At 45.7% G+C, this 21,525-nt stretch overlaps 2 protein-coding genes across 2 annotated transcripts in view; both read left to right on the top strand.

Annotated features, from left to right (window-relative positions):
- adss1 (adenylosuccinate synthase 1) overlaps nt 1–21,525 on the top strand; it is a 108,605-nt gene that overhangs the window by 66,958 nt on the left and 20,122 nt on the right. The gene's annotated exons all lie outside the window — the stretch shown is intronic.
- cep170ba (centrosomal protein 170Ba) lies at nt 104–21,414 on the top strand. Its single transcript, XM_083998373.1, has 19 exons — nt 104–308; nt 1,175–1,312; nt 3,964–4,053; nt 4,844–4,924; nt 5,654–5,710; nt 6,479–6,635; nt 9,413–9,541; nt 10,622–11,116; nt 11,197–12,122; nt 12,982–13,101; nt 13,569–13,707; nt 13,828–15,444; nt 16,092–16,353; nt 17,548–17,680; nt 18,046–18,180; nt 18,274–18,362; nt 18,851–18,944; nt 19,035–19,086; nt 19,180–21,414. Exons 2-19 carry the CDS (start codon nt 1,208–1,210, stop codon nt 19,401–19,403), a joined length of 4,905 nt encoding a protein of 1,634 aa, XP_083854499.1. The 5' UTR covers nt 104–308; nt 1,175–1,207; the 3' UTR covers nt 19,404–21,414.

The raw sequence follows: 21,525 nt of genomic DNA, 5'->3' as shown, positions 1-21,525 counted from the left end.
TTCCGCACCCAGTAAATAGACGGAGTGAGAGCTCCTCCTGCTCCACCTCTCAGATCGAACTCTAATGCTTTTGACGGGACTTGTCAGCTACGTCACCGCGCTGGGAGGAGGTGAAGCGGCTTTGGGAGCTGAGTTTCGGCCGCTTGTTCTCTCCCAGAGGAAGAAGAGGGTGTGATCGACAATTTACCTGTCCGGTGGAACCAGGTGCTCCCGTCTCAACTACATGTCGGCCGTCGACTCCTCTGTGCAGTAGGACGGTTAACTTTACACTGGCTTCACTCAGGAGTAAAGCGGAGCGGGCATTGAAGGTAGGTAGCGTTAACGTTAGGTCTCCGGCTGCTGGGAGCAAATCACTGGGGGAAAAAAGGCTTGTTTCAGTCTAGCGACCGGAGGCTCAGTGACGTTAGCTAAACAACGACACACCGCTGTCACCTCACAGACACACACAGAGGCGACAACTTTGGGAACAACACAGGTTTTCGTCAAACTTATAACAAGTATTTTCGGCTAATATTTACTTAGAATTATTGTTTACATTTCCAAGGTTACAGGAAGTGAAAACCTGAGCTGTGGAAGTTTTCAGTCGTTGGCTAACGTTAATGACACGCGCCACTTTACAACAGGTTCCCCTGCTAGCTTCATTAAAACACAGCCGGGGTTTTTTTTTTTTTTTAATTACACTTTTTAATGTGCTTTTTTCGTTTTCTTTGAATAGCATACACACAATCTGTCAGCTGGCAACAAAACTTACAATGTAACATAACATGACGAGGGGAGGGTTTGGGCAGAGTCAACCTAAACACATCATACATAAAAACAGAGCCAAACTAATGAACTCACCAGTCTGAATTGTGTCAACACACCGTATATTCTCTATGTGTATGTCTGACTGTATAAAGACCCTTATAATGGTCTCATAACCTCAGGGGCAGACCTAACACTGCTCTGATGAACAGGTCGACCTGTTTGGTGTGAGGTAACATGAAGACTTCCCCTCACTAATCTCTACATTGAAACGTGTTTTTTCAGAGGAGCAGCTCCTTGAGGACACCTGGCATTGTTCAGTGGATATTTATCATGCCATCTAAATGTCAACCTGTGGCCTTTAAAGTCATTTCATCATCAGCTTTTTTTTTAAATGAGTTTGAACTGTCTTGTTTCCTTTTCCCCCCAGGATGCTAAGAAGATCTTGACTCGTGGCCCCAACATGAGTGTGACATCATGGTTCCTGGTCAGCAGCTCTGGCACACGCCACCGGTTGCCAAGGGAGATGATCTTCGTGGGCCGGGATGATTGCGAGTTAATGCTGCAGGTGTGTGTGTCTGACTTGTGTATGTTTAAGGGAGAGTGTGTGTATGTGTGTATGTGTGTATGTGTGTGCTCACTTTCCTGAAGTCTGCGTTTACACAGCAAACAGAAGGCAGAGTGTCACATGAAGCCTGAGCGGCCCTCGCCGCAGTCTGCCAGAAGATGCTCAGGATACGTTGCATTGCTCCTCACTGATGTCTTACAGCTCCTCGCACACATATGTGAAACACCAGCGGGAGGCTTCCTCGCACGCTTCGTGTATGTGTGTGTGTTTCTGAGCGTGTAACCTAGTGACAGCGCCTTCACACAACGGCCCGTTTCGAGCGCTGACCTAAAACGCATCTCACTGCGTTGTTTTTCCACGCTTTGTCTGTTCTAAACACAACTACTCTGAGGTCTTTGTACGATACTATCCCTCCTGTTTTCTTCCTCACTCTGTATTTAGAGCAGTGGAAGAGGAATGCTGCTTCTGTCTGAAGCAGTTGTTTATACGTTTTACTCAGAAAGGCCCTGCCAACCACTGAGGTCGGTCAGATTGAAAAGTTGCTCATGTCCACATTTAGGCGTCGCCGCATCCAGGAAAAAAAAAAAAACCTCAGCTTCTCCCAGTCTGAAATGATGCAGACTTCTCCGTTGCTCTGCTTAAGTACTCAGGGTTGCTTCCTGCCTTGGCATGCCATCAGTTTCTCCTGCAAATCGTCTTAAACGCTGTAATCTTTATGTTTTTCTTTTGTTTGTGGCTCTTTGCATGTTCCCCCCCGCCCCCTCTAAACCCAGCTGAGTGTCTGTGACAAGAGAATCCAGTTTGGCTTGAATAGCAGAGATTGGTTGTAAGTGAAGTCATATCAAATAGCAGGGCTGTGGGCCTCCACTTGAATGTTTGGACTTTCTAGGACAACTGTTGTCTGATCAGTAACCATGTGCCTCCTGCTGTAGTTTAACTGTGGATTGTTTCTTAGTGCTGGAGCTGCTGGCACTTTCTCTCTGATAAGGAGGCAGAGAAGGCAACACAATTAGGAACGTGGAATTTTTTAAAGCTGCTGCGCAGTTAACTTAATCAGGTGTGTAAACCGATTGATAAACCCTCAGGCAGTACAGTATTTCCAAGCAGCGCTGAGCGGATAGGCCTCCACAGAGAACACACACAGAAGGATGGTGGTAATTTTTGCAAATGAGTTTGGCAGTCACCTTCAATCCTTGTGCTTTCTGTGATGAGGAGGCCCAGAGTGCCTAATGAGCAGGAGAGAAAGAGAGAGTCAGTCTGAATCATTTGCTCAGTTTGTACTTAATTGGTGAAAGCATATTAGAAGGTAGGCTCATTTTTCTTCCCCCCCCCCCCCCTCTGGTTAATGGCTCCAGCTACCAGAGCAGAGTTTGGAGGATAAGCACCATCTTTTACTTTAATCTGCTGTGATATTTAAAGCTTGTACGTCGTGGTGTATACAGGAGGAAGTTTTCTGAGGCTCTGCTCAAGGTTTCATCCACTCACAAGTCTTTATTTAGGATGATAAAGTAGGAACGACAGTGGCTTATGCGGCTGCAACCAATGATTATTTTTCCTATCCATTTATTCTGATTACTTGATTAAAGGGACAACGAGGAGTTTGTATTTGGTTATAAAAAATCTCATATTAAAGCAGAAGTAAGCGATCCGGACGTTTTGGCTAACTTCCTGTCAGCGGATGGAGTTAGCGGTCCCCGCCCTCGTCCCTACGTCACCACATTCACGCGCATCCCTTGGCCGCCCCTTTATGCCGTTCTCTCTCCTCATTGGATAAAGGTTGTAGGATACAAGGAAAGTTTTCTCCTCGGCTTACAGCAGAGCAGAGTGACTGACAGACCCGTGTTTCGGACCAAACACTCTATATAAGTGATTGCTGTCGGAAGATATAACTATTTAAGACTTATATTAACACAAACATTCCGCTTCCTGCTGCTTTAATGTATGGTAGATGAATCTACGTTACCCACTTGTTAATGAGTCCATTTTCGATAAATATATCATTTTGTCTTTATAGTTATTTTGATATTATTTAGTGGTTGACTCGCCCAGCATTTCCTACTTTCGGTTTCGTTGACGCAGCCCGGCGGGTCATGGGGATAACGCCACCGGATCGCCTCCGACTTTCATTCTTGATTAATGAAAACATTCTTGCCGTACATAGTTTTTTATTTAATTTAGTTGTTGTTGTATTTTTCTTCTCATTACTTGGATATAAACCAAAACATTATTTCAGCATTTAGAGCAGGCAACAGATGCAAGAAGTATGCTCATATGATGTATAGGTTGTGAATGTCTGATTCTGAATGTCCATAAAAAATAAATTATAAAAAAAAAGAAAACATTCTTGGCAAGTGTTTCGCCTGTCTTGCGCCTGTCCAAGAATTTCACTGTGTGCGCGGAGGCTCATGGGAAATGTAGAGTGAAAACACTTTGCTTTCCAAAATTCCTCGTTGTCCCTTTAAACATTTAGTTCCCAGGATGTAAAAAAAAAAGCCAAATGCAGATAAGATTTTGTCAATTGAGAAGAGAAACAGACAGTATATTTTAGTAAATCAATATATTAGCAAATTGATTGTCTGTCAGTTGACTGATAGATTAGTAGACTAAAGTTTCCAGATCTAATCATCACTTGTGTTTCTCCCTTGTTGCAGTCTCGCAGTGTGGACAAACAGCACGCCGTGATCAACTATGACACCACCACCGACGAGCACATGGTGAAGGACCTGGGCAGTTTGAACGGGGTGAGTGAGTCCAGCAGCTCCGGTGTCACACAACCTGCCTGGGCCCGGGGTGACAAAAGGCCGCGGGCTCCCAGAGGCCTGAGCTGTTAGTCCAACGGTGGTCATCAAGAGACTGGGGGTTTTTGAGCTGGCCTGAATTCTTTTTCTTTCTTCTTCTCTGTACCCCCCCACCCCCCACCCCCGCTCTCTCCCTTCACCGCTCTGTTGCCACCTCATTGCACCATTATCCCAATGAAATCCAGAGTTGTGCAGAGGGAGAAGCCGTTCATTGTTCCCGCCGAGTGTTTCTTTTGGCCTTGGTTACCGCAGCCAAACTAATCAGAGCAGAACAGTGCAAGGACCTGTAACTGAAATCCAACATGGCCAACATGTTTCCTCCTCCTCCATTTATCTTTAGTTTAGACTTGGATGGAATAAGGCCTGCTCCTCCACTCTCTGCTCTACTAATGTCCAGCATTATCTTTCCTTTAATTCAGCGATGTGAAGATAAACTCTTGAACGTCTCTCCTACCAATTACCGTCAACACAGTAATCACAGCTGCATGTTTATTTCCACCTGGCCATTAACCATTCTACAAAAGCTGAGATGGCCGTTGCATAACAACCTAATCTCATCAGCTCTTTAATGTGCTGCTGGACTAAACTTTCAATGGGAAACGGGCCAATTGCAAAGCACCTTAAAGCAGCTGGGTGTTTGCCACTAGGTATTAGAAAGCCTGTTACCTAGGTGTCAACACATTCACTTCATTAATGAAGAGTGAAACGTACTTGATGTTATCTTCTCTTGCAGACCTTCGTGAACGACCTACGAATCCCAGACCAGACGTACATCACCCTGAAGCTCTCAGACGTCATCCGATTTGGTTATGATATCCTTTGTTTTCGTTTTATTTCCCGTGAAATTTGAAGTCTTGACTGTGATTGGATGTGTGTGATTCATGTAATACACTTTCTGCTTTTGGTTGGAACAGTTTGAAGTTATGATCAGCTGCAGCCCACTCAGAAACGAGCCTCTGCTTCGCTGCTGCTTCAGCCCAGAATTTTTAGCATTTTCTTTCCCCTCTGTGGTCTTCTGCTCCATCGGCATGTTAATCCCCAGTCAGGGGTTTTAGATTATGGTCAACTATGGACCGAAAATCTCCTGCACCCTTTGACCCCCTGATCAGAAAACTCATGAATGGTGAAATGTAGTTTTTAGATAACAGTGGGGGGAAAGCTGTTTAGAATACAGAGACATTTAGGATTGCTTTTGAGCAGAAGGGAACACATACAGTCTGGCGTGCGCCATGTGACGCTGCACGTTATGAGGAGTAGGAGGCTGAAGATTTGAGCCTGTTTGAGTTGCAACATATTTTTATGACTTGACGGTTTCCCCCTGTCTTGTTGTCAGGAAAAAACGAAGTTACTTTTTACCTCCTTTGTTGACGAAGTGAAAAGTCGACATGAAAGTTTTTAGGTATCAGATTTCTCTTGTAAATTTGTCCAGTTCTTTATGCCAGCAGATCTCTTCTGAGCCAGGCTGAGTATATCAACAGTCATATTGTTGCAGTATTTTATTAGAAAATAGAAATGTTTTTGTACCTTAACTCCTCCTGCACATGCCCATGTATACATCCTGGAGAAGAGTCAACACAAAGTCCCAGAGGAAGCTCTTAAAGTAAGTGATGCTGATAGTCTGATCCATCTTTTTTTATAGTGACAGAGTGATTAAGTGCATTGGCTTTTGTTATTTTCATTATCAATTCATCTGTACAGTTTATCATTTCAAGTGATCTCCTAATCCATAAAGTACTTAAGCCCGTCATAACTGTCAACTTTAAATCTTCTGTCTTTGTCAGACAAGAATATACAAGAGATCTAAATTCACAGTGAGCACAAGTAAAAGGCTTTCACCAGAAGAGTTGTGTAATTTCACTAATAACTTAAACTGTGAATTAATATTTAAAAATCTCTGTAGCTGGTTGATTAAATGACTTCACGCTTCAGCCTTAAAGGCTACAATTAATTTGTAGAACTGCCACTGTCGGCTGCAGCCAAAACTAATTATATAGGCTCAGATAATAAATCAGAAGAACAGTGATCTTTTATTTTTATGTAAAAAAAGAAAAAAAGTTGGACATTGTAACTTTCCCCTCTCTACCAGCTGAAACCATACAAATGTTTGCGAAATTAATCACAAAAACTGCAGTCGGTGCAGCAGTTTCCATTGAATAATCTTCTATTTTCTTAAAGGCCAACACACAATAACAAAAAACAGCTCTGTAAATGTGCCGGTGCCAACCTGCTTATTTCCAAAAGCAGCTCTCTGAGAGCTCCCTGGTGGATGTTCTTCCTTATACTGTGTATGTCTGAGGACAGTTACATCTGTACTGATTGTTGTCAGACGGTCATCCACATCCTGCTTCCCTCCTGTCTCTGTGTGCAGCATGAGAAGTACACCAGCCAGCTGCAGCTCAGTATAAAAGCCCTGGAGGCCAAGGCCAAAGAAAAACAGCAGCTTCAGAGCTCAGAGAAGAGCAAAGAGGCTCTTTCCAATGCCAAACTACAGGACAGGGCTGAGCGCAGGGCTCACTCACTCACAGGTAAACAGCTCCACCTGCACACACACCTCCATCAGAGCAGATATTAACAGCAAGGCAGCAGCTTTTGTAATGACACAAGCAGGTTAAATGTTCCTGTAGGCCCGACAGGAACTGATTTAACTGGATTTGAATACCCAGTTCACACATACAGGGAAGAGGAAGTCTTTGTGCTTCCATGTGCTGCACGGCTCTGGCTGCAGATCCCTTGATAAGGCGGCTGTGGCTTTTATTAAGAGCCTCCCTGGTGTGAGATTAGGATGCCATGTGAGCTGAGAGGCTAAAGCTACAAGCCCATGGAGTCAGTAAAGAAATAGATCTTGACATCCCGGAGTTGGCAGAATGAAAACATGAGTCAGGCCTGGCCAGACAAGCTGAGGAGTTAAGGACAGGCAGCCTTATCTCTGTCACCCACCCACGCCTGACCGCTGACAAGAGGTGGGGTGCTCTAAAGCGCACCAGTACTTGTTCAACACGTGTCCTGTAAGAATTAGAGGTGTGTGTGGGTTTCTAGTTCCAGCTTTCCACTTGTGTCCACGTAACCAGTTGTGAATTTTGTGTATTTGTTGCGGTTTATATTCTCCTCTACCTCCTGTGCCCTGAGCTGTACCCAGTAAATCCTGTTTCACAGCGAAGGCAGCGGCGGAACAGTCAGGGAATTGTTAGGTCGACAGAGACACACTTTGTGAATGAAGCTCATTCACGCTGACAAAACCCACTACAGCTGTTGTTGATTTAGCAGTTTCTCGTGCTTTCTTCTCTATAATGGCCCATGTGAGCTCAGAGAGAAAACTACAACTGCTGCTTAAAATAGGACTTTTCCAGCAGCAGGCCCGTTCCACTCAGAGCGCCGTACAAATGTGTCATTGAGCTGCACAACTCTGGGAAAACATTTGCCAAGCCTTATTTTATTTTAGTAAGGCGTCTCCTCCTCGGATGGAGGCACGGTTGCATCTCCTGCAGCGATCCGCTGAACCTGCGACTGCAGACTCTTCGCTGAGCGGTGCTGCTCACTGGGGCGTTGTTTTCCAGCTGGCCCTGCTGTTCATGTCTGCAGTGTGACGGCGGCCTCGCAGTGTGCTGTTGTGTCCCAGTCCACCAGCGAGATAACGCAAGGCCTCCCTTGATAAATGTGCAGTGTCAGAGAGATAAGGAAAGTGTTTCATCGCATGTCAGAGAAAATAAAGCTTGAGTTGCACACTTAAAATAAGCCGAGTGTGTCAGATTTTTTTTGCAGATATAGACAACAGTCCATCAGCTTGTCTATTTTGGTATATCTCTGATAACTTCATCCACGTGAATTTGTTTGACTTGAAGCCTTAACGTAATATTGTTTTTCCTCTATAGATATTTAGTGTTTTTTTCTTTTCTCTTCTTTATTTTTTTTGGTGCATGCTGTGTTTTCTTTGTCTTTTCTCTTTGTCAGAATTGCTGAGAGAGCCGTGCGTATCTTATTCTGCGTGCTCTGCTCGTGCTTGTTTTCCCCTGCAGCTGTACAGGATGTGGACTGTGTCCAATCCTCCAGCTGTCTGCAGGGCAGGACACTTCATTCGTACAGTATCTGACTCAGTCGGTCCTATTTTACTCTGCCAGGGCCCGGAGCTATTCAGTATTTACTAAAGAGGCATGAAATGGATAGTTCAGTTTTCCCAGACGCAGCTCTAATCTGCACTACATGATTTAAAACGGCCTTAAATAATTAATTAATTAATGTCCCTATTCCATTTCCAACTTTTTAACTTTATTAGACCAAATGAGAAATCAAAGCTGAACTGATAAAACTGTCAAAGTCTGGTCTCATATTGAAAAGTGCAGTAGTAATGAACAGTTAACTCTTCGGGGGGCTTTTGCTTGTCTTTGCTCATTAATGAAACAGTAAATCCAACCTCAGTCGGTGCTGCGCTCAGTCCACTCATGTTTTTCTTTAGCTAAAAGCAGAGGATTGAGTAATGGGAAAGGAATGGGAAACGTGCCCTGTCACTGTGTTGATGTCTTATTGTGTGTGTCCAAGGCAACAGCGGTGAAGTGCCGCCGCTGACGCTTTTACGATTGTGAAGCCTCGGTATTAAAATCCACACAGCTTTTTTTTGGCCCAGATATCAGGCCTACAGACACATCCAGATTATCTCATGCCAGCCATATAGGCTGTCTGTCGTGTGTGTGTGTGTGTATGTGCTGGTCAAACCACACGCTAAACACCAGCTCAGAAAGAGCATCATGGAAATAAGCCCTCCCTCCGCAGCTCACACCTGTATGGTGCAGTATACCAAGGTCAATGTGCAGACTGTGAGTGTTAGAGTACACAAACCATCACCATAGATGCGCTGCTTGGTTATCCTATATCCTGTATTGTATTGGTTTGCTTTGAAGATTAGGATTATCTTTGTCCCGACTCACACAAGGAGGATTATGTTTTGGTGGTTTGCGACATACAGTTGATATCCCAGTCCGAGCCTCGCTGCTCTGCTCTCTCTGTGTCATTGGAATGTGTGGGAATTACAAAAGGCCCAAAAGGCTACGGTGTAGTGTAACACTGTGTCCGTCTGCGCTCCAGGGTTGTGCAAAGTGCAGTTGCTGCAAGGCCAAGCCCAGACACGACACTGTTTGTTTTGTCATGTGACCCTGCACGGACTTATTTCCCCAAAAGGCTGTATAAATTCAGCTCTTTGTTCGGTTCTTATTCCTTTCCAGCCTCCCTCTGCTGGGGCTGAGTGTATCCATGTGCCTAATGTTGTGTGTTTGTCTGTGGTTGTGCCTGTCTCTGTGCATCTGTCTGCTAGCTGGCGCCGATTCTCCGATATCCAAGCCCACTCCTCTCTATGGCCAACCGTCGTGGTGGGGGGAGGACGAGGACCCCGCCAACAAAAAGGTGGAAAGAGGTGGAAAATCGCCAGAGCAGGAGTCTCCAGGTCAGTGAAAGTGTCTTATATTTTTACTACCATGAGCACGCAGGCTTGATTTTTACAATGGCATCAACGCTGAAGTGTTTTGTACTGTAATTGTATTGGATATTCCCACATCTGTGAATTGGAGCCTAATTTGTAATGACATGTTTGTCTGTGGCACTGCTATCTGATGCCCTTTGTGGGTCACTGAGAGATGGATGGTGTAAAGCCCAAGGCAGGCTCCTGGCTGCCGGTCGCAGACTGTTAGCCAGGCCATACCATGCCAGGCCAATGGGCAGTGCCTGTCTGCCGCGTGATGGATTATGACCCTCTAAGCTGCTGGAGGAAAGGAGGAGAGGGCGGAGAGGGGGGGGGTGTGTGATTGTTGGCCTCATGTTGCCCAGGCTGAAACAGATTATTCCTGCTCAGCTACCCTCCACCGGACTCTGAGCTCCTAAACTGATATTTGGCCACATCCAGCTGGCACCCAAAGACCCACTGGCTGATCTGTTTTCTCAGTCTAACAGCTGGAATCTTTGTTATTTGTGGCTCCCAGTTTCGGGGATTGTGTGACAGTGGCATCCCGATTGTGCTGTCACAATATTAGCAGTGATGATTTAGAAATGTCCTTTATTTTATTCCCCCCTAATCCAAAACTAAAATGACGTATTCTATATTTATTCACGACACAGATTGCTGTGCATCTGTGACTCCACTGTGACCTCACTACTGCATATTTTGTTAGTTTTACAAAGGTGAACAACAGAGAACAAGAAACACATATAAGAAACAACAACAATAATAATAATGATATATTTGGATTTTAATGCATTTTAGGCAGGAGGACTTATCCTAAAAACACCACTTTTTTCTAAATAATGTGGCAAATTATGTAAAATATGTCAAATAACATACTGTTGCATTGGAAAAAGGTGAATTACATTTATTCCAGATATAAGTCACAAGTTATTTTCCTGTATATAGTCAGATTTTTATGAATAATACACCGATTACACCACTTGACATTGGGTTGCATGACGTCATTGACCCATACACATAATATTCATGTCCATTGTGAGCTCACTACTGTTTTCTTGTTAACAGAGCCTGGTAAAGATGGGTCCAGATACACCCCCAACGGCTCTCTGTCTGACGGCCAGGCCAAGTCCATCTTCGCGTACCGACGGGAGCCCAGCTATTTCGAGATCCCGACAAAGGAGTTCCAGCAGAGACCCGCCAAAAAGCCTGAATCACAAGTCCACGAGGTTCCCACGAAGGACACCCCCGACCCCGCTGAGGGCGTCCCCTCCACGCCCACGCCCCCCGTGGTCCAGAGCCACGCCTCCTTCACCATCGAGTTCGACGAATGCACGCCAGGTAAAATGAAGATCAAGGACCACGTGACCAAGTTTTCTTTCCGCCAGCAACGGAAACTACCCTCCACCGAGGCGGTCGGCACACCCACCGAGGTGATGTCGCCGGAAAACAAAGTTGCCGACTGGCTGGTCCAGAGCAACGCCAGCATGATCAGGAGGAGGTCACAGGCTGAGGATCTGTACAGCACAACCAGTGATCCGTCACTTCTGAGGACCACCCGGGGTGAGTCGGCCATATAATGTCTGTCAGTGTTTACCAACGCTAGTTTCAGGAAAGTGCTAATTTGTTGTTTTTATTATCAGCAAACAACCACGAAGACGGCACTCACAGTGACTCTGGGGATCCTACGATCAATGGAAAGGATTTCCTGCTATCAGAACCTCAGATTGGGTCCCAGGATTCTCCACAACACCTGATAACCCCCCCACAACGCTTCACCTCCCCCGACTCTGAGGAGCCCCTGTCCTACTCTCCTCCAGAGTCACACTCCCTTTCCAGTCTGGGCAAAACTGAGCCTCACCAGGCCTTCGTCATCGAATTCTTTGACGATACCCCAAGAAAGAAGCGCTCCCAGTCCTTCACCACCAACACCCCCCCACCCGAGCCCGCAGGCCTCAGGGTCCAGGAGAAGACTAGGAAGACCGCAAGCCCAACTGGGGACAGACAAACCCCAACTTCAGCCTCCTCCACTCCCCCAACCCAACGCTACACCGTCCCACTGAAGGGGCCTTCTTCCACATGTTTCCAAAGAGCTGGCTCCCTACGAAGGGAGAAGACAGAGGACCGAATGAGCACCAGCTTCACCTCCCGCTCCACGTCTTCTACCAATGTCAGACCTTTTAGCAGCATGGGCCGGAGATCCAAACTGGCCCAGGATTTTAAAGCTGAATTTCTCAAGCACACTAAGCAGGCCATTTCTGCCAGCTGGGAGAAAAACACATCTAGTTCCCCCGTAGCAGCTAAAACAGAGGCAGTGGTAGGATCACCGTCTAGCCCCTCTCCATCTAATACTCCCTGCCAGCCCCAGACTTCCTCTCCTGTCAGCAAACCTGTTCCCCTCAAGGCCCCTGTGATGCCCCCAGAGTCTCACAGCGTAGAAGTCAAGAGCCCCCCTCCTGTCGGCCCCAGAAACGAAGAGGAAGACACTCTGAGTGATGCAGGAACCTACACCATCGAAGCAGATATTCAAGATAAAGAGCTGGAAGAGGCACGGAACAAGATTGATCAGGCAAGATTGATTTATTAAAAAAAACACACACACAGTCACTTAAAGGGATAGTTCAACATTTTGACAAATTGGCCCATCGCCATAATCCCTATAGTTTTAGGAGTAGATGGAGAATAGAAGGAGTTACACCACACACCTTTAATTGTCGGTGCAAGCTATTTTTAGAACGGTGGAGCAGAGCCGCAAGCTGCTCAGAGCTACGCTACGGAGGCTAATGGAATTTCTTGGTTTCCCTCATCAAACTCATCAAATACACAATCCAACAACTCCAACACTCTCGTGGACAAGTTGTGACCTGCACATTCACCACACTATGAGATAATAACGGAACATTACGAGACAGAGTTGTTTTCAAGGTAAATTCATGCAAAACAGCTGATGCCTGTTACCGTCGGGGGCAATTTTTTGGCAAGCAGTCTCTGCATTTGCCTCGAAGACAACTCTTTTCTCGTAACGTTCTGTTATTATCTCATAGTGTGGTGAATGTGCAGGTCACATCTTACCCAAGAGAGCATTTTAGAGTTGTTGGATTGTGTATTTGATGAGTTTGATGAGGGAAACCAAGAAATCCCATTAGCCTCCGTAGTGTAGCTCTGAGCAGCTCATGGCTCTGCTCTGCCGTTCTAAAAATAGCTTGCACCGACAATTAAAGGTAACAAACCTACTGCTATGACTATAGGGATTATGGCAATGGGCAAGTACACAGCCACATGGGCAACTATCCCTTTAAAGGTAGTGAGACTTTACCATTCACCAATGTCCCATGGAGAAAGTCCCTCTCAGACTGAGCCATGGACATTGGTAGTCACGCTTTCTCCGTTCATACACTTATCCACTTGCAATGCTTTGTTCCTGACAGGTGTTTGGTGTCAATCAGACCGCAGAGCGAACCAACCAGACTGAAGCAGAAACATCATCAGCATTTAGGCCTGTTATTGGTCAGGGCAGGGAGCAGCATAGACAGAGTAGCGGTGGGCAGGTGAGGCCAGCTCCAGAGCAGGGACAGAGTCTGGTGAAGGTAAACCTTCCTGCTGAGGGTGGGGCTAATGATTGGGTGTAATGATTACTAATATTAACACCAGTTCGGAATATAATAAGTTTAGGTGTTGGGTCAGTAAACCTGAAATTCTTCAATTCAGAAATCAGTATCTATTGCTGTCTTGATTCTCTTGGTTTCTGCTCTTTTGATTTCTTAATTTTTCTCTCCTTTCCTCGCAGGTTGTGGGTCTTTTTTGTTGGTTTTTCTCTCTAATCAAATATAAGGAGGAAAATTCATCTTTTTTCTAGCAGCTGTACTTCATACTGAGTAATAAATCGATCTGTGGTGTCTTCTGCTGTTCATCTTCTTCAACATGCTCTGGGAATCGTATAATCATAAACTGCATTTCTTAGACGTGTTTAATCTTTTATAAATCCATTGAATAGGTTGTATGTTTTCTCTTGTAGGTTCAGCCAGCAGGTGCAGTGTTACAGGGGGGTCCTAAGTGGATGTCTTGCTGGGCCAGCTTGGCAGACAGCTACACAGAATCTGGCCCCTCATCTGGCCTCTTTGACATCCCTTCCCAGATGGAGCTGTCGGGAGGGGGTAAGCTGCCTGACAAGACACGAGTCTATTTGAAATGATAATGAGAGACCCTGATGAATATGAATGATAATTCCCTTTCAATATGTGTGGTTAATATGCATTAAAACTGTTTCACTTCAGCACACGGTACGATCATCCACAAGACCGCGCTCAGCCGTAGTCACGACAGCAGTGACTCCAGAGCTCGACGCATCCTGCCCCAGCTACCGGTGGGGGAGAAGAGTGACATTCCAACTCCCAGCATCCATGTTCATTATGACCCACATTCAACATTTGATGTAGGGGAGAGCAGCCTGGGGGCCTCCAGGTCTCAGGACGGCGTTCACAGGCTGTCGGTGCAGGACGACGTAGAGCCAGACAGCCTGAGCGACGCCAGCAAATCCGACGATGGTTCCATAGTGGAGCAGAAGAGGAGGCCGCTGTCGGACGGAGAGGAGAAGCAAAATGAGGAGAACGCGTTTCCAGTGAAGTCTACATCTTTCTACATCGAGTCTGAGTCTGAGTCCAAACCAGAATTTGGTTCAAAATCCAGCACGCCTAAGACCGAGAGAAAACAAAAAATTTTCTCAACGGTCACTCTGACCAGACCCAGGAGTAACCAGGATGCTGGGAAAGTCAAACCCAGTGCGTCAGCTCCCGTTCTTGGCCAGAGGACACAAAGTCCAGAGTCCAAAGAAGGAACAGTGTCTCCATTAATCAGACAAGAGAGCTTCACCAAGGAGCGGCCTAGCAACGCCAAACTGCCCAACATCTCCAGCCAGCTGGTTCCTAAGGACCCAAACCCTGAGTTACTGCAGGGCGCCTGCAACCAGGACACCCACTCTTACCTCAAAGAGACGGAGAATGTCCTGGCTGCTCTGGAGGCCAAACTACAAGCGGGACCCCCAGCAACCACTCCGTCTCCGATAATGGACTCTCTGTCGGGGGAGTCTGACGTAGACACCTCCAGCACAGTCAGCCAGCACAGCAGTAAGACCAAGTCTAACTCAGTGATCAAAAGGCCGTCAGTCAGCGGGCTCCACAGGGAGAGGTCCTCAGCCAGTCTGGCCAGTCAGGACTCCAATCACAAGCCGGCGGCGTCAGAGAAGCGGCGCTTTCAGAAAGCAGACAGCAGCAAGTCGGAGTCTGCCAGGAGGCCGCTCGGACTGAGGCGCAGTGTTGGGAAATGTGGTTCCACAGACCTAAGTGACGAACCTCACAGCTTACCGTACTCTGACCAGGAGTCCAACACCTACCAGACCCGCAGGAAATACACCGTGCCCCTCCAGAAGGAGGAAACCAAGACGTCCAGAACAAACCAGGCCCTGAGCCGCGCCCACAGCCTGTCGGCCCCCAGACCCACCAGGGCGTCCATGCTGCGCCGCGCTCGCCTGGGAGATGCCTCCGACAACGAGAGCACGGAGACGGACCGGCTGTCGCAGGAGGCCGGCAGCGGCTCGTCCAGGCAGCCTCAGGAATCCAAGAAACTGTCCAGGCTGGATCTGCTGGCCATGCCCCGGAAGAGGACCAGCTCCTTCAACACGCCCAGCGACACCGAGGCGTCCTCCGGCTCACAGTGGGCGGGGAGGAGCACCGGCTTTTCCAACCGCAGCACGGAGTGCGGCGGCGGCGGCTCCGTCAGAAGGGCCTCGGCCCCGGGGCCCAAACCTGCAGAGAGGCAGCAGAAACAAGTGCTGAGCAAAACCCCGCTCACCCGCGTACGTTCAGGCAGCGGCAAGTACACCGGCAGCACCGCAAGTGAGTCTGATATCAACCTACGCAGATACATGTTTGTTTGACTGGAATGTTGAATGTAATATTGTGACTGCTATGAGCACTTAGTCATGTGAACCAGCACCTTAGAGAGGAGATCATGTGGTGCCTGGACTGGAGGCAGGACAAGGTGAATTGGTTTGACACAGTCAGGTTATACATTGAAGGAATGTGAGGAGGTAAGGAAGGAAGTAAAGCCTCTGTAACTCATCTACTAAGGAGCTGATTCTGGACTAACATCAAATATTACTAATATTCATACAACAAAACCTTTTAGAGGGAACTATGGATAGAATGAACACTGCAATACTAGCCTTGTGCTTTATAGTAGACACTGTTTTTACTAATATGGGGTTATGATCTGATAATCAGCTGCTGTACTGTGGAAGTCAAGTACTTATTCAGTTTGGACATGATTACATAACAAACAAATACAATGAATAAGTTAAAAATGTAGATACTAGGGCTGTGACTGCAACTTACCTATTTCTTTTTCTGGTTTTGGGTGATAATGTGGTGGTTTTTTCTCCCCTGTATCCTGTGATGGCATCTCTTTTTTTTTCCGTCCTGTTTTTCTTCTTTCTTCTCCTAACGTCCATCCTTCGCTACTCAAACCGATTCCCGACGTCAAGACTCCAGGAGGCGACAGAAAGGCTCTGACTATACCTCTACCTCAGACGAGGAGTACGACTCCAACCAGAGCACCCCTAAACACAAACGCTCCCAACCTTCCTCAGCCTCCCACAGCCCGCGCAGCCAGCCTCGGCCCCAGCCCCAGCCCCAGCCGGCGGTCCCCCTGCGCGCCAAGCCCCGCAGCAGAGACTCTGGGGACGAGACCCAGGAGGGAGGAGACGCCTTTCAGAACTGGTCCACTCACAGTGCTGAGATTGCAAGGTAAGACTGAGGAGTAGGTTTTACAAACTGAGATTTCTTCCTGGTGTCATATTTATTTTATTTATTTAAAGGTTTAAAGATCAGGGACAATGCACATTAATAAAAACAAATGTAAACGTGCCAGAATTAGCCAAAAGGCTATTACATCTGTTGTCCCTGGACTGATGTTAAAGGTCTTTTTACAGCATTTATGTGATATCAACCACACATTTGTTATTGTTGTGACGGCCTGTGTAGACAAAGAAAGGATTGTACATTCAGCGGAAAATGTTCATTTTAAGATCAAGATAAACATCTACTTAATTGTCCCGTAAGGGAAATTTGTCTTGGAGATGAAAGGTGTGGTGCGCAGGTACATACATACATTATGACTGAACAGGACTGACACAACATAACAGTAACCACAACAGTGTTTCCCCTACTGTTCTGTTGGCGGCCCGCACCAGTGCGAGCCCCCGAAATCTAGGAGCCAATCACCTGTTGGTCTGACTAGTCCAAAACAGTTGGAGCCCTCCACCCGAAGCTCCCAGTAAGAAGATTTTTAAATACCAGCGCTCACCCTCAAAAACCGATCACATAAATGCGATGCAGGCTTCGGGGCGCGGAATCGCGGATAAGTGTGTCTTTCAGAATAAAATCGAAGCCGAGTCATTTTTCCCCCCTTATACATCAATATAAGTTATACAAGTTAGTTTAATTTACTGCACAAGTAAGTTAAATACAGCAGCAAAGACAATGGGCATCCAGCAGGATATAATGCACAATACATGTGAATATGTGAATTCCATGTGGTTTCTGTTTTTGTTTGGTTTTGTCTATGCTCTGATTATTTTGTTTGGTGTCTAAATATGATGATAATGCGCCTTAATTGGTGCACAACACGTAAATAAATATAAATTCATTCAATAAATTCATACATTATCAAGTACACATAAGTAGTTCACAAGATAATTACAAGTAGTATTTGAAATTAACAAATTAAATTAAATTAACTAATAAAAGAAGAGATCAACAATGACAAATGTAGACTCCCTCAGTCTACTTTTTTTCAGTAGGGAGATGGAGGTAGGGATATAGGAGAATTTAAAACGGTTGCTCTAAAACACTTTCCCGAAGGCAGCAGCTCACTCAGAAAATACAATTCTCCTCTCTCCTCTCATCAGCCATTGTTCCAACATGTTTCCTCCCTGCTAGGTTGAGTCAAGACCTGGCTAAAGACCTGGCTATCCTGGCCAGAGAGATCCATGACGTGGCAGGCGACGCTGATCCACAGAACCCTGAGGTAGAGAGCGATACACCCGTCTCCACGGTGACAACTCATGAGCAGGTGCAGCAAAAGCAAACCATATCACATACATGTCACGTAGTTGCCCTTTAATTAGTCACACAGGTATCAGATCTCTATTTGACCCAATATGACGGGTCTTCAGTTCTGTCATCTTCAGCTCTCATTGCTCAGCTTTGCCTTCTCACGCCAGGTGCAGTTATGTAATGTGATTTATTTTAGTGTCTAAAAATAATTGTTTTAATCTCAATCACCAGATCTGTTCCCTAAATGAACAAAGCAGTCAGTCAGACACATGTGGTTAGAATAAAACAGTACCTTATAATTTTAACTTTCATTTCCTTGTTTTTCCATAAGCCTTAACTGTCCATTTTAAATTGAAACATTGATTTCTGACTGTGGTGCAGCTCGTCCAGCATGTTCCAGAGGCTGGATTAAACCACCAGACAGTCCCACCGAGTTCTGCATCTACAAGGGAACCTGAGCAGAGCTCCAGTGACCAGGAACAGAGCTCCAGGCAGCGAGCTCGCAGCAGAGATGAGGTCTGGTCACAATCTACCGCTTCTCCTCAACAACAACCTGTGTGATGGAAGCACCGGTGGATCCTTCTAAACTCTCTACTGTTTTTCCTCCAGGTGGTTGTGGACGCTCTGATGCTGAATCCAGTGTCTCAGGTCATCACGGCCATCAGAGAAAACACAGAGCAACTTGCTGACAAAATTAAGTAAGATGTTCTGTCTCTCTCTCACACACACACATGCACACACACACACATCCTGCAGTCCCCGACTTAATCTGAGTTTGATGAAAAACTTTATTGATCCTGTCTGACAACCAGACTGCACTGAGCCAGTAATCTTATTAAATTAGTAGAAGTGAGTGAGACAACACAGAGACTTGCAGTCTGACAGTGTGCGACCAACATGGATGTAATCATCTGAGCAGATAAGATGCAGAATAAACATTTGTGTGTTAAAGTTTTCATTGTGTGACATGGCCACAGTTTGTTCTTCTCTGGTTTTTACTCAATCTACAAACAAGACACAGAAGTAAACTGTATGTTACAATTTAAAATGCTCCAGAACGGTATTTCACTCTCATTACTCTCAATTTAAATCAACATTGTGGACACAAACATGTGGATCCTCCCTGTTTAAAACTCACTGTTAGATGACAACTTAACAACTACTGCTCTTGGCATCATACACACAGGGTACTGTTCCAGGACAGGGTGGATATCTGGGAGGAAATCGAGGCAAAGGTTAACTCTGACAATGACGTGCCTGTTGTCAAAACCTCCAACAAGGTTGGTGATTTCCCTTTTTACACTTGCAAGCAAATTTCATGCTAAAAACATCCTTGTGTGTTTGAGCTAAGTCAGACGTCTGTGTTTCAGGAGATCACGTCCATCTTGAAAGAACTCAAGAGAGTGCAACGACAACTTGAAGGTGAGTCACACTCTTTATGGATGTGAAACAGTCTTTATCTGTGTAATACTTTCTCTCAGTGAGCCCTAACTGTCTGTTGTTCTCTCTGTCCAGTCATCAACACAGTCATGGAGCCCGGTGAGCAGCCGGACGCTCCCAAGGCCTCAGCCTTCAACTCCACGTCCTCATCTGGAGCTCGGAGCTCCAGACCTTCTTCCTCACAAGACTGGAGAACAGTCCACTCTGTGTCCAAACGAGGCGGCGGCCCGCGGCCCGGCGACAGCGTCAGGAGAACAGCTGTGACACCAGACGATCTCAGAGAGGGATATCTGGTCTGAGATCTGACGCAAACACACAGCGCTGAACTTCCGCCATCACCCCACACACACACAGGTGTCAGGCCGATGTGGGCTGATTGAAACCAAGGGGGTGGAAGTGAGACGACACAGACAGAACTGTAGTGTACCCTCACACTCATTCAGACACACTACACTACACACTGAGCACTACACACGTACACTGTGCTGTAATACACAGTGAAGCTGTGAAGTGTCAGGGTTGTGTCTGAGTGATGATTTGAGGAAGTAGAATAAAAGCCTGCTTCACCTCCTAAAGGCCTCAGAGCTGTACTTGATCCTGTGTGTTGGGGGTAGTTCTCAGTAATCACAATTATATGACCAATAGTACTGATTTTTAAAAAAGCTCTTGTAATTTTTTGGTTTCATTGAAAACCAGCCTGAGCTTAAACAACTCAGGGAAATATAATATATATATATTAACACATCACGTGTTTGTGTTTAGTGACAAAAATATGTTTGAGGAAATATTATTCAATATTATTATAATTATAAATTATTATAATATCATTATTAATATTATTGAGAATATTATTCAATTCAAATATTCATTAGTTCATTGGTATTTGTTTTATTCAGAAAAAGGCAGTAACACGTTTCAGATGTTAGTGTGCTGTGTGTGATGATTTTTCCTGGTTTTGTCTTTGTTGTTTGCCACTTTTTCTCTTTGTGGACCAGATTGATGGAAGAATGTAAAAAGTATTTATTAGGGGTCTCTTTTGTGAGACACTGGGTGTTTTGTATCCAAGGCAACGTGGTTTTTGGGAGGGAGCTTGTAAATCCTCGAGCCAGACCAGTTCATCTTACATTACACAGTCGCTACCAGCCAATATCTCCTGTATTTATTCAGTTATTTCCCAGTGGACTGACTGTGTTCAGGTCCTCTATCTAATACTTTGCCCAGCTGGAGGTGAAAATCCCTCCAGGAATGTCTGTCCGAATGGAAGCCACGGTTTAGTCACCTGGCAACCACAAACTCACGTGGCTATAAAACACTAGTTGCCAGGTTTCCTGAGCTTCTACCTTCTGGAAAGTGTGTATGTGTTTTTGTGTTGAGCACAGTTTGGGAACTGAAACTTGTTTTCTTTGTTTTGCCCTCCACACCTGAAGAGCACAGTCTGAGGGTTTGACAATCACAAAATAACTGACAGGAGTAAAGTCGCCTTTTATCTGCGCCCACACACAGAGCTCATCACATGACACCTAAACTGCAGGGTTGGTGTGAAACACTACGAGCTGTGATAAGATGTATTATTTCCTGGCTCTGTCCAGTCACAAGGTCCTCACATGACAGGAGAAGTAATGTCATTTTGTAAGTTGTGAAATTGTGTGTAACTGTAAATCAGATTGTTAGTATGTAAATACCTACAGATGTCTATATGTCCTACCGATTACCTCTCAATCTTGTCTTTTGCACTAATGTAGTCCAGCGTTATCCCCTGGAGCTGACACGCTGCAGAACTGAAAGCCTCTGCTCTCCTGTGACTGATGTACATTTTGATTCTTTGGGCAAAGAAGCAGGGGAGGAGGCGAAACAGTTCACCAGCAAGTTCCCACTTCAGACTGTACATGTGATTGTAATTGGGAAGTACCTATAAGTGCCACAGAGCTGTGAGGGGGGACAATGTGTGATGCAGCCAAGCACAGTGGTTGTTTACAAACTGAATGTCTGTCCTTTCTCGCTCAAAGAATTGCTGCTACTCATCACCATCATCATCATCCGCGGGGGAAGTGTTTCTCCTGTTCTTTACTCCATCTAAGCCACACAAAGTTGGAGCTGGAGTCGAAATCTTCTGTGTCAAATGTGTGTCCCTGTTTTATGAGATTCAGTTTCTGTTTCCCCTCCTTTTTCCCCAGAATGATTTGGTTGTAATCTTGCTGTCTTGTTAGCTGGTATTTATGTCTGGTTCTCTCTGTAGTTGGTAAAGATGGTGATTTCCAGGTTTGGTTTGTTTCTTTTTTGTTTTTTCAAATAAATTAAATTGGCAAAGTGTTTTTATTTCACTCTTTGTCTTCTGTTGGGGGCATTCCTGAGATTATAGATGTATGAAAACCAGAAGTGAAAGTAAAAAGGAGAACTATGCTGCGCTATATTCAGAGGCAG

The sequence above is a fragment of the Trachurus trachurus genome, assembly GCF_905171665.1.
Source record: "Trachurus trachurus genome assembly, chromosome: 22".
NCBI lineage: Eukaryota > Metazoa > Chordata > Actinopteri > Carangiformes > Carangidae > Trachurus > Trachurus trachurus.
Note: the sequence above shows the minus strand (reverse complement) of the source record. Positions and strands in the feature narration are given on the sequence as shown.

What these genes read in the sequence shown, in the direction of transcription:
- cep170ba (XM_083998373.1), top strand. Translation starts at nt 1,208, where the DNA reads ATGAGTGTGACATCATGGTTCCTGGTCAGCAGCTCTGGCACACGCCAC. An exon ending in GACAGAGTAGCGGTGGGCAG is followed by an intron (nt 13,102 to 13,568) that starts GTGAGGCCAGCT and finishes TTTCTCTTGTAG; the next exon opens with GTTCAGCCAGCAGGTGCAGT. An exon ending in TTGTCAAAACCTCCAACAAG is followed by an intron (nt 18,945 to 19,034) that starts GTTGGTGATTTC and finishes TCTGTGTTTCAG; the next exon opens with GAGATCACGTCCATCTTGAA.